Below are 14,499 nucleotides of genomic sequence, written 5' to 3'. Positions count from 1 at the left end.
CTAATAGATGGAGGATTTGCTGGAGAAGGGCAGAGATCTCTTCTCTGCACATAGCTGGTCAGTTGGTGAGGATTTGTCAGTAAGTTCTAGGGAGTCTAAGTTTTTGAGAAGGGTTTCTAGTTTATAAGACCATTCTTTTTTTAGCCTGGATCCGTGCGATATAAGTAGTTCCCTGATTACGCATTTGAGTGCTTCCCATTTAATAAGAGCTGGAGTCGTGTCTGATATATGGTCGTCGCAGAAATGATTGATTGTTGAGTGTACATCTTTCAAGCAAAGTGCATCATTTAGCAGATTGTCATTGAGACGCCAGGTGTGAAACCCTCTTTCATCTGGAGAGTCATTTAGGGCACCACAAACCGGGGCATGGTCAGACCACAGAAAAACATCTATGGAGCAGGAGGGTTTAAAATCTAGTAGGCTGTGTGAAATAAACAAATAATCTATTTGGCTATAGCTGTTCTGTGCTACTGAGTGATGGCTGAAATCCTTGACTCCCGGATGTAACACCCTCCAGAAGTCAACGAGCTTCATTGAGGAGATATCTTTCTTCAGTTTACGTGTTGCGGCAGAGGAGACATTGGACTTAACCGAGGATGAATCCATGAATGGATCACAGCAGAGATTGAAGTCGCCCCCAAGGATTATGCTGGAGCCTACAGGAAATCTTGCCAATGCTCCCAGCATTGGGGATCAAAGGAGACCAGAGCTTGATTGGGAAAATATGCGTTAGCAAAGGCATAAACTTTTGGGACCACTTTAATTTTTAAAAATAGATATCAGCCTTCTGTATCAATCTCAGATGCAATATATTGATGAGGGAAGTTTCTGTGAAGGGCTATGGACACTCCACAGGATTTTTTCGTGGGATGAGTACTATAGTACCAGGTTGTATAGTGGTGAGACCTGCATTGTGGTATGTTGTTTGATTGGAAATGGGTTTCCTGCAATAAGGCTACCATTACTGCTTTTTTGTTGAGGAATGCCAGAATCTGCTCCCTTCTTCGCAGGCTTGTTTAATCCTCTGGCGTTGTATGGACAAAAAGATATACAAGTCATGGTATCGGTATTGGGGCGAGAACCCTAGCTGTTTGGGCATAAGGCAGAAAGAAAGGAGGAAACTGAGGGTGGGGGAGGGTGAGTAGTGGGATATTTACATTCGGGTCAAGACCTGAAAACTCTAGTCTACATACTAGTCCAGAGCTAGCATTGTGACAACGCATGTTGTCGACCCTAGGTGGGGCTAAAGAGGCAAGCAAGGGAGGAGCGCTGTCACCGGCTCCTTTATATTAAAATATGGAACCCTTGCTGGTATATTCTTGTACATCAGGCAGGAATCATTAAAACTGATAGTTTGCTCAACAAGAGATTTTTCAAACCAAAAAGCTGAGAATTTTTCTAACATCAATAACGTTGCTTAGATTAACTGGCATGCATAACTAAATCGCTTTTTAACACAAAGTAATTTTTAACTGGCAGTAAATGACAGTAACAATAATGTTTCAGTGAGGACGCTTAGAGGCTTCTTGTTCAGTGTTGTGGCAGGAGAAAACTTGTCCATCAGTTGCCCATGTCTCATACAGGCTGATTATGCAGGTGATGGCGGTCCCTACGTTGCCTTGAGGGTACTGTATGCCATTGCTCTCTCGGTGCTGACACTGGGAGGGAGGGCCCTAAGGGCCACTCAGGCCGGGAGGTCATAGGAAGTTTGAATGTGCTTAGGAATTTGGGTAGATCTCCCAGTGAGCGGAAGGTTGCAGATCTACCATCTTTTCTGGCTATGAGTTGGAACGGGAAGCCCCACCGATATGGGATGTCCCTCTCTTTTAAGTGTTCCAGTAGAGGTTTAAGAGCCCTGCGTAGCTGCAGCGTGCATTTAGCTAGGTCCGGAAGAACCAGTATGGGGAGGCCTTTATACTGGAGGTTAGGAGATTCCCGGGCACTTCTCAGAATGGCATCTTTATAGAAATGGATGCGGCAAATAATGTCCCTGGGTCTTTTAGGGTCTGAAGGCTTGGGCTCTAGTGCTCTATGGATACAATCAATCTCTATAGGTTTATCTGGGGGGCGTTGTAGCATGGCGCTGAATAAGGCGTGTGCCCACGGTTCAATTTGAGTTGCAGTAACACCCTCTGGGAGGCCCCGGATATGGAGATTGTTTCTCCGATGCCTGTTTTTCAGATCATCAATGTGGGTCAATTTGTCTGCAATTTGAATGGATTGCGCTTGGATAACCTGACTATGTGCTTCTATAATAGGCAAAAACTGTTCCTGGGACTCTTCTATGGTGGAGACCCTGTTCCTTATTTGCTGTATTTCCTTCTGTATAAGGGAGATGGCTTGCTTATTAGATGCTGCCAGGTTTTGCAAGAGAGTGTCCATCTCATTTCTAGTGGGAATAGCTCTAATGTGAGCTTTCCAATCCCATTCTGAATCTTTAATGGGAGCTTCTGATGTAGCAGAGCTGGAGGGCTGTGTTCAGGGGATGAGTCACTTGATAATGACCTCCCAGTAGAGATGAGCGAGCATACTCGCTAAGGGCAATTACTCGATCGAGTATTGCCCTTAGCGAGTACCTGCCCGCTCGGAAGAAAAGAATCGGAGCGGCAGGGGAGAGCGGAGAAGGAACGAAGGGGAGATCTCTCTCTCCCTCCCCCTTCCCCCCCCCCCCCCCTCCCCTGCTCACAGCCGCAACTCACCTCTCACCCGCACCGGCAGCCGAACCTTTTCTTCTGAGCAGGCAGGTAGTCGCTAAGGACAATATTCGTTCGAGTAATTGTCCTTAGCGAGTATGCTCGCTCATCTCTACCTCCCAGGGCTTGCTGCCAGTCTCTTGCTCACCACAGGAGGTACAGTAATCCTGCAATGAGGAGGACAGGGGACACGGGACCCTGTTTCTTGAAATTGCTTGGGGTCTCAGCGGTGAGACTCCCACCGATCAGCATATTATATCCTATCCTGAGGATAATCTTGGAACAAATTTTGGAAAATAACTCTCTGAGGCCATCTTCTGGCCAAAGTGTATTAACACATTTGAAGTGCAAGAGACTAAATGTAAGTGTATTCCAAGGACCTCTAGTGGTCATTTTCTGTTTCAAATCCTTTGCCTTGAAATTTATTCTAACGGGAACCTGTTAGCTGTTTTTGTAATTGAATCCAAGAGCAGCGCTGCATTGTGAACATTGTTGTCGTTTTATGTATTGCTTTTGTTTTATCTCATAATAGCAGCATGCATGAGATAGGGCTTACAGTTACCACATGGACGACAGCCTAGAGGAGGAGTAGGCGAGCTGGGAGACTGTTTATCGGGGGAGAAGTGAAATGGCTATGTACTAAAATGTCCTTAAGATTCTGACCTTTTCTAAATGTAATAGGCCCCCTGCACACGGGCGGAAATTCAGCAGACCTAGACAAGCTTGAACATTGAATGGCGACTAATAGAATAGTATTTAACAGGGAGAAATGCAAAGGCCTACATCTGGGCAAGAAAAATTAAAAAAGCACATGTGAAAAAGACTTGGGTATACTAATAGAATATAGACTGAACATGAGTTAACAATGTGATGCAGCAGCCAAAAAGGCAAACACAATTCTGGGATGTATTAAGAGAAGCATAGAGTCTAGATCACATGAGGTAATTATCCCCCTCTACTCTTCCTTGGTCAGACCTCATCTGGAATACTGTTGCTAGTTCTGGGCACCTAAATTTTAAAAAGACATCGAAAAACTGGGGTAAGTACAGAGAAGAGTTACCAAGATGGTGAGCGGTCTGCAAACCATGTCCTTTGAGGAACGGTTATAGGATCTGGGAATGTTTAGCTTGCAAAAAAGAAGGCTGAGGGGAGACTTAATAGCGGTCTACAAATATCTGAAGGGTGCACAGTGCAGAGGGATCAGCCCTATTCTCAAGAAAAGACTAGAAGCAATGGGATGAAACTGAAAGGGAGGAGACAGATTACATATTAGAGGGTGATCAATAAGTGGAACAGGTTAGCACAGGAGGTGGTGAGTTCTCCTTCAATTGAAGTGTTCAAACAAAGGCTGGACAGACATCTGAAAGTGAAAAAAGTCTTGTTTCTCACCTCCACGCTCCTCACAGCTTGTCGGTCACGCTCCAGCAAAAAATCCGTCACAGATGCAGCCACGCCGCGCAAACCCAAGCGGCAGCACAAAAGCAAATAAATCAAGGTTCTGACGAGAACTGAAACGCGTCCTTGTTTCTAAAGCTGGATATGTAAAGGCACTGCACTAATAAAGCAAGACATATCCTTTTTACTTCAAGTCAGCCATCTTTCCTGGATTTATTTGCTTCTGCACTAAGCAGGGAGTTGGACCCGATGACCCCGGAGGTGCCTTCCAACTCTACCATTCTATGAAACATTTTTCACTAACCATTTTAAATGGTACAGTTATGTGTATTCACTGTGTATTGAGACACGGAAACAGATATGCTGTGTTATAAAGAGTTTAATTTGTTATGCGTGTAAAATTACAGAAACTGAGAAGTTCTCAGGTGTGATTTTTAGCATTGCTGTGGAAGGTGAAAAGTAGAATCTGAATCTACACGGCCGTCATTATGCAGTTTACATATAGTTATCATTTCCATACAAAATCCTTGCATTACTGATCTTGCTCAGAGATATCTTCACAGGGTGATACTTGATCAGCAGGCTGCTGCAAAATGGGAAGGACCTTGCCAAAGGAGTATGGTTTGAATAACATGGTGGGGATAAATATAGTCAGACCCCATATATTACTATCAAACCCCAGAACAAACCTCTAAATTTATTTCAGACCCTCTGTTACACATTCCAACCCAATGTGTATCCTGGTTTTCCTAGGGGGCTTACTCTTTTTCTGCAGCTGTAGAACGGCGCTATCTGCTGGCTAAAGCCAGTACTGCATGAGGTGACACGTTGGATAGGCTCTGACAGCAGAGAGGTTGGCAATATACAGTAAGAGAACCCAGACAGACGTCTTCCAACATTGGAGCTGTACAGACTTAAATCATAATGCCTTCAGATGTCAGACAGTGGATTGGAAAAGGTTAAACCCCAGACGAAGCCCACAAAAATATTCAGATCCTAAACCAGACCGCCCAAAATATAGTCAGATTCCAGATCCTATATATAAATTTCAGACCCTAGATCCAACCCCTAACTTTATTCAAACTCCAGAAGAGACCAAAAATTATATTTAGAACCCAAACCAAGCTATCTACTTCCTCTTCTTGCTCCTGGCTCATGTTCGGCTCTGAGCATCTCTGCACTGGGTTCTGACATTGACCAGCATCAGGATTTTGCATGCACCTTCACATACTACATCCAGATGCTGGATGGAGTCAAGACACAATACAATGATGCCCAGATCTGGACAAGAGTCGGGAGGGAAGTACAAAATCACTATTTATTGAGTCAGTCCTATAGATAATGGCGGATTTGGGCTTTTTACTGTGCCAGTACCCCTGGCAATACGATGAAAACCGTATGTCACAGGGTGACTGGGTGAGGGAGGCTGATAACAGGGTAACTGGGTGGGTTGACGTTTCTGCTTGCTCTACTCCCGAGTCGTTCTCAAGTGATGCATTAAGATTTCTGCTGGTTTCTATTTGAATCAGTCAACACTTCGTCAACAGACTCTTGATCCTGGAAGCTACTGCAAATTAAAAGTACTGTAATTGTCCACAGCAGCCAATCAGATCTCTGTTTTCATTTTCCAAAGTGAAAATGAGAGGTACAATCTGATTGTTAGCTATGACAACTACTCAACTTGTTGGCACTAGTTTTGATACATCTTCCCTATTGTTTCTAAATCAAATTACAAGACTATGCTTCACAACACAGAAAGCTTAGTGTAGACACTGAACCAGCAGGGAATGCTGGATGATGTGAGCTCAGCAAGATGCAAAATTGTGAATGCAGTTCTGGATAAGACTAAAGTACAGGATGAGTAGCTTGCCTCTGATTCCAGTATCACACTCTTATGAAAGCTGTCTAAAAGAAAATTTGTCTTTGCTGCCCATAACAACCAATCACAGCGCAGCTTTCATTTTATCTCAGCAGTATAAGAAATGAAAGCTGCGCTGTGATATGATTGGTTGCTATGAAAGATAGCTTTTATAAATTTGTGATGCTGGACTACTTCTTCATGGCCCACCCTGTATAAGGCCTGTTATCACACAAGGGCAGTAGGAGGCAAGTGAAGCAAAGCATATCAAGAGTTTCTCAACTTTATGTATGGATGATGTTTTGATTAATACTGTAAAAAGATGTTCGATGGCCGGCTTATATTATAAGTGAAATAACAAAGCTTGTTGATTTAAATGTGAGGCTCAATGGCCACCAAAGTATGCGATTAACATCCCGTTTCAAACTGATAATTGTTACGTCCTTGACAGGAAATTTTCCAAGCACTCCTGTAAAAACAGATAAAAATTTAGATTAATATATTGGTCATTTGTCATGTTATATTAAAAACACGTATTTATAGATTGTTCCATTGCAACACCCCGGAGGGGTGACCCTGAACACTTGACTAACATGTAGAGCTGGGATAGTTAAGTGTTGGCTTGTCACGACGGTACATTTCAGTCTCTTGTCTCAGAGGGATGACATGTAGCCAAGGCCAGAGCAGGATTGCAGGACACCTTCGACACCCCTAAGATAGGGAATGCCAATAAACGAGTTGATGGGGGTAGTAATACTCATCACTCGTGATGCCACCGTTCGCAGACACCAGCATGCTATGCGGCGGCGGAGAACTAACACAGAGACTTGTGTATAGTACCTCGGGTCCCCTAGAACGGTTAGGGCCCGGTATAACTTTACTTGAAAGAATAACTTTAACAAACAAATATTCAAGGCAATGCAGGTACAATTCTCTTTAAGTGCTGACAGGCTAGAGCTCAGAGGTCAGGGAGGATTCACAGGATGAAAACAGTCCTACACTCCACGTTATCTGTACGGTACCGCACCTGGACTGGGAGCACTCCAGAGGAAGAAGGGGGGTAGGGGTCACTCCGCAGACGCTCTAGCAGACAATTATTTACTTGAAAGACTTAGCAATAACACCGCGCATAGCAGACGCGTGCATGTGACTCAGTAGAGTACCTCTGTGCGGTGATCCTAACTTTGGATGGCTGCACAGGAAAAACTTGTAGTGTGAATTGGTACCTGTACGGAGGGTTCCTCTATACAGAACTATTGGGAATTGCTCTCTCTCTCTCTCTAAGATCTTGGGACTCACTCCATTCACATCCAGACTCCAATCGCTACGGTATATTGCTCCTCTTCCTTCATCTTCACCTACACGGAAGCTGAAGGTGCTTCCATGAGGCTCTGTGTTAGCACTCTCTCTGCAGACAAGATGGAAGACCTCTTCCTGCTCTCAAGCACTCCTATTTATGCCTTCACATCATACCATATGACATGACAGATTGATACATCTACATGCAGACAATGATTTTGTTACTGTTAACCTCTCAAGCACCGCAGCTGTACAACACACACACTGGATGTGACAAGACAAGCTTTGCAAAGTGGAGTCTATGGCAGCGTCTGTATTCCGTCCAGGAAGATAGTTCTAGGACTATCTTTCCTGGTCCTCCTCGGGAATATGTCCATGTGATCTGATGCATTGGAATTCAATGCATCAGATGGTAGTGTGTATCGGCTGGCCATGAAAACGCCAGCCAATATATGCTTGTGTGTATCGAGCTGATGCCCGACTCTCGTCCCGCATATACTTGCTCACATGTTTTTGTACAGGAGCACGTATCATTGCTTCACAGCGGGGTGGCTGCAGGAGATTTCACTACTCGCTGTCCCCTGCCCTTTTCCATTCACTTGACCGTGGCCATCCGGTACTGAACGGCTGCTATTTACACTAAACGATCATCGTTCAGTTCATAGTCCATCATTTATGCAGCATGAACGATGATAGTTCAGTGTAAATAGCAGCCATTCAGTACTGAACGGCTGCTATGTTAGGTGAATGGAGAGGGGCGGGGGAGAGCGAGGAGAGAAATCTCCTGCAGCCATCCCGCTGTGAAGCAACGATGCTCACTCCTGTGCAAAAGCATGTGAGCCAGTACATGCGGGGGTTAGTGTCGGGCATCGTTTGCCCAACATTCATCCCGTCTAAATAGGCCTTTTCACTACTGAAAACCCCTTTAAGCTTCATTTTCCCCCATAATATAATTGAAACTCTGATTTTGTTGTGCACCTCTTAGTAACTAATAATTAGAACGGCTTGTAATTTAGAACATACCAGGCACCAAGTCCATTAGGATCCGCCACAATTCTTTTAACACATTGCAGGTCATCAGTGATGTCGTCATTCAGGAAATCTGAAACAGAAGAACACATTGGATGGTGTCGCTTGCATCATATCTTCAGTTACAATTAGAGATGAGCGAACGTGTTCTTAACGAGCACTTACGCACCCGGACACCGGCTTTTCCGAGGACTTCAGTGTTCGCGCGTAAAGATTCAGGGGGCGCCGGCGGGCGGGGAGAGGCGCGGCGGCGCGGGCGGCAGCAGCGGGGAACAGGGGGGAGCCCTCTCTCTCCCTCTCCCCCCCACTCCCCGCCGCACCCCCCCCCCCCCCCCCCCCCGCGCTGCCACGGCGACCCCCGAACTTTTTTCGCCCGAGCACGGAATTCCTCGCAAAGTTCGGTGTTCGGGCGAAAAGGGGCGGGGCCGAACACGTTCGCTCATCTCTAGTTACAATGTAAATGATCCCCCTATGCTATTCTTTACCAGAACAAAGTGTAAATGCCAAAAAATGTGCACAAAAATATAAATCGATCGAATTACAATAGGCATCTCTTCAATGACCTAGAGCAAAGATCAAACTAGGTTTCATATTATGGTGCAGAGTTTTGCCATTCAGGACAACACGACCTGATGTCTTATTCTCCCATTGGACCACTTCCTCACCCCTGTGTTTGCTAATGATGCAATTCCTCTAAAGCAGGATTTCCCAAAGTGTGCTCTGGGGAGCCCTTGGTGCTCCACGAGAGCTTCTCAGGGGCTCCTATGGAGAGTCTAGGTCCCTGCTCTACTAACCCCTGCATCGGTGTCTGGATAGTCTGTAACAAGGAAATCAGTGTGCAAAACCTGCGGTCGGCATGGCAATGCGGATCACATGAGCCAGCCCCAGTCATGTGATCCATGTTGCTATGCCAACCACAGGTCCTACATGTTGATTTCCTTAGTACAGGCTATTGGAACACTGCTACAGCGGTGAGTAGAGCTGTGACCAATGGTGAATTATAATAGGGGTGACATTCCCGGGCCCTTGACTCCAAGGGGGCCCACGGCCATCTCAATCGCCCCTATTGTAATCCGCACTGCTAAACCTCTCCCTATATCTGAAGAGTTTAGTGGCAATGATAGACCCTATTACTACTGGAGCCACAATGGGGGACCCTATTACTATTGGGGCTACAATGAGGGACCCTATCACTACTCTGGCCACAATGGGGGACCCTATTACTATTGGGGCTACAATAAGGGACCCTATCACTACTGGGGCCACAATGGGGGACCCTATTACTATTAGGGCTACAATGAGGGACCCTATCACTACTGGGGCAGCAATGGGGGACCCTATTACTATTGGGGCTAGAATGAGGGACCCTATCACTACTGGGGCAGCAATGGGGGACCCTAATACTACTGGGACAGCAATGAGATACCCTATTACTACTGGGGCCACAATGGAGGACCCTATCACTATTGTGGTGGCAATGGGGGACCATATTACTACTGAGGCTACAATAAGGGAACCTTTTACTACTGGGGCTGCAATAAGGGTCACTATTGTAGCCCCAGTAGTAATAGACCAATATAGAGGTCTACTGGGGCCAATATAGGGGACACTATTACTACTGGGGTGGCAATAAGGGGCCCTAAAACTACTGGGTCTGTAATAGGGAACACTATTACTACTGGGGCCACAATAGGGGTCTTTATTTCTACCGGGGCCAATATTGTGGGTGGTATTACTACTGGGTCCACAATGGGGTCACTATTACTACTGGGGCTGCAATAGGGATCACTATTACTACAAGGGTGAATATAGGGGACACTATTACTACTGGAGCTAATATAGGGGACACTATTACTACTCGGAACAATATAGGGGACACAATTACTATTGAGGCCACTGTGGGGGACAATATTACTACTGGGGTCAATATAGGGGGGCACTATTATTACTGGGGCCAATATAGGGGATGCTATTACTACTGGGATTATTAATGCCTGGGCATAAATTGACCATAGGTTACACCATAAACATGATTACTAAAATGTCCTTCTTTATTCATTGGTGGACAATCATACATCACTGTGAGGTTAAAATCTTCAAGATGGTAGACGGATGTAGTTTAAGCATTTTTGTACGGCAACTGTCAGTATCGTGTTAGTAACAGCGGATGACTGTCGGAACAAAAAGTTTGTCATTGGTCTCAGTCTGTTTAGTAGATATACTGATAGTAGTGTTTATGATCTAGAACTAGAATACATTTCTTCTCCCTCTGTTACCACAATAGCATGCATTGATTAGAACAGGATCATTCAGATGTGAGCAATTGCTTCACTGAAATATAAATAGATCCTTGATGGTAAGAGCACCTAATGGGTTAATATAGCTGTATTAGGGGTGTACAAATAACAACCCTGTACGTTAAAGAGTAATAGGAACCAAAAGGACTATTAAAATCTCAATGCAAGGATGCTATTTTTTATTTTTTTTTGCCTTGATATATTCAAATTAATAGAAGCCAGTGCAATAGTCAAAGTATAATGAATATCTGAATAGCATATAGTCTGACCAACTATAAATGGCCGAGCTCCGCCAGTAACATATAGACTGACCAGGCTTCAGGGGCCGAGCTCCGCCAGTAACATATAGTCGGACCAGCTATAAAGGACCGAGCTCCGCCAGTAACCTATAGTCTGACCAGCTATAAAGGACCGAGCTCCGCCAGTAACCTATAATCTGACCAGCTATAAAGGACCGAGCTCCTCCAGTAACCTATAGTCTGACCAGCTATAAAGGACCGAGCTCTGCCAGTAACATATAGTCTGACCAGCTATAAAGGACCGAGCTCTGCCAGTAACATATAGTCTGACCAGCTATAAAGGACCGAGCTCCTCCAGTAACCTATAGTCTGACCAGCTATAAAGGACCGAGCTCCGCCAGTAACCTATAGTCTGACCAGCTATAAAGGACCGAGCTCCTCCAGTAACCTATAGTCTGACCAGCTATAAAGGACCGAGCTCTGCCAGTAACATATAGTCTGACCAGCTATAAAGGACCGAGCTCCGCCAGGAACCTATAGTCTGACCAGCTATAAAGGACCAAGCTCCTCCAGTAACCTATAGTCTGACCAGCTATAAAGGACCAAGCTCTGCCAGTAACATATAGACTGACCGGCCATCAGGGGCCGAGCTCCGCCAGTAACATATTGGCTAACCAGCCATAAAGGGCCGAGCTCGGCCAGGAACATATAGACTGACCGGCCATCAGGGGCCGAGCTCTGACAGTAACATATAGGCTGACCGGCCATCAGGGGCCGAGCTCCGCCTGTATATGTTACTGGCGGAGCTCGGCCCTTTATGGCTGGTCAGTCTATATGCTGTTCAGATAATTAAGGTATAATAACAACTAGCTATCACACTGGCTTCTATGAACCTGAATATATCAAGGCAAAAAAAATATACCGCATTCTTGCATTGAGATTTTACTAGCCCTTTTGGTTCCTATTACTCTTAAAGGGCTTATTCACACGCTCGAGCCTATATCAGCCAGCTGTGAAAACAGCCAGCTGATATACGCTACCGTGTGATGCACGGAGCAGCATATATATGGTCTGCCCCTTCCTTCCCGCCCAATTTAATCTCATGATCAGCCTCTATGCTACAAACACCCTTGGTTTTAAGATTACATCTATCTTTTTATTGCAAAACAACTAAATCTCATCTGATACATTCATCCTTCTCTAAGTTACTTCTGTCATCTTAATCAGAAGTCTATAGTAATGATCCCACCATTCCAGAACATTGAGGACACAAAATCAGAAAAGTTGGAAGGTCTTCAGCATAATTTCCATTTTACATACCACTGCATTTTTTCCCACATAGGTTTCGGGGGCTAGGCGTTCTACCATCGTCACACCACCACTTAGAGGCAATCTGGCACATGCCATACTCAGTAGGACTGTTGTTCAATCTTGTATCATAGTAACTCGTGTAATAAAATACACACATATCTGCATAAGGGGGAATGACAGTGTTATAGAGCAGATTTCCAAACAAGACCTAAAAAGTAATAACTCTTTCTATTCATTTGTAGCATCCATTTATAGCAAAAGAAGCTAAAAAGCAATTTAAACAAGAGGAAATACTTACAATCTCCAAGGCGGTACCCCTTCATGCCAACAAGGCCACTGGCTCTTATTTTTTGCATTACAGTGCATTTATCTAGTCTTATGCCGCTGGCAAAGGCAGAGAGGATGAGGATTATGAAGATCTTCATCTTGAAAGAGTTGTGAGGATTGAAGGAACCCTCCTTTTTTATAGCCAAAATAGTTTCTTTGGTGTCACATTACCTTCCTCTTAAGGAGATACTGATTTATCCAAACAATTCCTGGCAGTAAATTGAAAATTGTTCTTCCTTGTTCCATAGAGTTGGGAAACTTTCTTCTACCATCTCCAGAAATTAATTAATGTTTTGAGATATTATGCAAATGATCCGAAACAGTGCCATATTGTTACACTACCATATTGTTACACTACCATATTGTTACAATGCCACATATGCTTGGCTGGGCAAGTCCAATTGTTAATTTCCAGAGAATAAGGTGCTGGTCACTGGGCCCCACCTCGGGACAGTTGGATTCCAACATGCCTAACTCTTTGTTGCTGCAAGAGGTAATAACCCTTGGCTGAAATAAACATGCACACCAAAGGCATAACATGAAGCTCCTGGGTCCCAATGCAAAATCTGTAACAGGGCCACCAACTATAATGCTTTATTCATACTACTATATAGAGAAGATAGGCCTTGTGGGTCCCCTAAGGGCCCCGAGTCGGGAGCAACCGCATCCCCTATAGTTATGCCCCATGGACTAACTTTTCAAGGGGTGCAGAGTGTTAAGGCAGTAGAATGCAGTCCTAATCAAGGTTGCAGGTTCAATCCCTACGTGGTTCAGTTAGCTGGCTCAAGGTTGACTCAACCTTCCATCCTTCCGAGGTCGGTAAAATGTTGGGGGTAATAAACAAATTACCTGAAAGCGCTGTGGAATAACTTGGCGCTATATAAATAACAAGTCCCTTCCCACTTCTTCCACCAGCTATCTCATGTGTATGGCCAAATTAAGTCAATTTAGGCAATTCTCTGTGCTTTCTGGTCCATATGCAGAGAGCTCTCAGTATGACGAGCATTATGCGCATGGGGCAAGAAGTTTGTGAGATGCAGCTTCAGCCAAAATCTGTATATATCTACTGTAATATCTACTTTTTTGTCTGTAAATGATACACTTCTGGCCGGCTGTGGCTGCCGCCAGTGGGAGCCCAGGAGCTGACTGTATACTGTACAATATATAAGCAGTATACAGTAAGCTTCTCAGCTCCCCCTAGTGGTGCCTGGAGATAGTTAATAATTTTACAACAATTCTTTGATGTGTGTTTGCAGCCCTCTTTTTGTAGTAATTTATGTTATCCAGAGCTGATGTTCTCAAGCTGTGATCTTTTTATATGTATCCATGACATGCTAATAGAGCATCTTTGGCTGGATTTCTCCGTTCTCCACATGGGTTATCTCATCATGTCTACTCATATTTCGTCTGAAAATAGCAGGGTGATCAGCTAGACATCATGTGTCCAACTTCTTCAACATTGGATACCGCCAAACAAAAGACTTGGTCCACCAGGTACTTTTTCTCAGTTCCTCTCCATTCTGTCTAATAGCAATGGGATGGTACGTATAGGGAAAAAAATCTAATACCCCATGAGTGTATTTTGAGTTAATAGAGGAAAGTCATCTATGCAGGACCTTCTGTAAATAGCCAGAGGGGCTACAAAGAGCTTATCTCCCTCTGGAGGACTCATGATTTACATGGATATCCCATTAATTTCAATCAGCACTATACAATGCTTCATTTCCCCTGCAAGGGTGCTGCAGGGAATTTAATATTTATGGCCAAGTTTCCTCTCCGGATTTTTTTTGATCAGTGGGGTTCCAGCATAGTGTGATCAGTTTATTTTTCAGGGAAATCTTCTGCCAAAAAATGAATAATCCCTGTAAGAGAATTATGATTTAGTTAGGTCAAAATGCTGACAACTATTTCTCTAGATTGGTAACTTTGTCAAACCGCCTGAGATACTTGGGATCCCATGAGTGTGTGCTGGTGGGAATATATATGGGTTTAAAGCAGTTACACGTGAAAACTCAGATTGTGATGGCGTTGTGTATTTCGTATTTCAATAT

General features: G+C 44.4%; 1 protein-coding gene across 1 annotated transcript; it reads right to left on the bottom strand.

The window, feature by feature from the left end:
• Nucleotides 1-4,449: 4,449 nt before the first annotated feature.
• LOC136588685 (lysozyme C II-like) lies at nt 4,450-12,575 on the bottom strand. The gene is made up of 4 exons (XM_066588086.1): nt 12,420-12,575; nt 12,131-12,280; nt 8,269-8,347; nt 4,450-6,415 (listed from the first exon to the last, which is right to left on the bottom strand). Exons 1-4 carry the CDS (start codon nt 12,544-12,546, stop codon nt 6,355-6,357), a joined length of 417 nt encoding a protein of 138 aa, XP_066444183.1. The 5' UTR covers nt 12,547-12,575; the 3' UTR covers nt 4,450-6,354.
• Between the last annotated feature and the right edge of the window lie 1,924 nt (nt 12,576-14,499).

Source organism: Eleutherodactylus coqui, chromosome 13 (assembly GCF_035609145.1).
Source record: "Eleutherodactylus coqui strain aEleCoq1 chromosome 13, aEleCoq1.hap1, whole genome shotgun sequence".
Classification (NCBI taxonomy): domain Eukaryota; kingdom Metazoa; phylum Chordata; class Amphibia; order Anura; family Eleutherodactylidae; genus Eleutherodactylus; species Eleutherodactylus coqui.
This window is presented reverse-complemented; position numbering and strand designations above follow the sequence as displayed.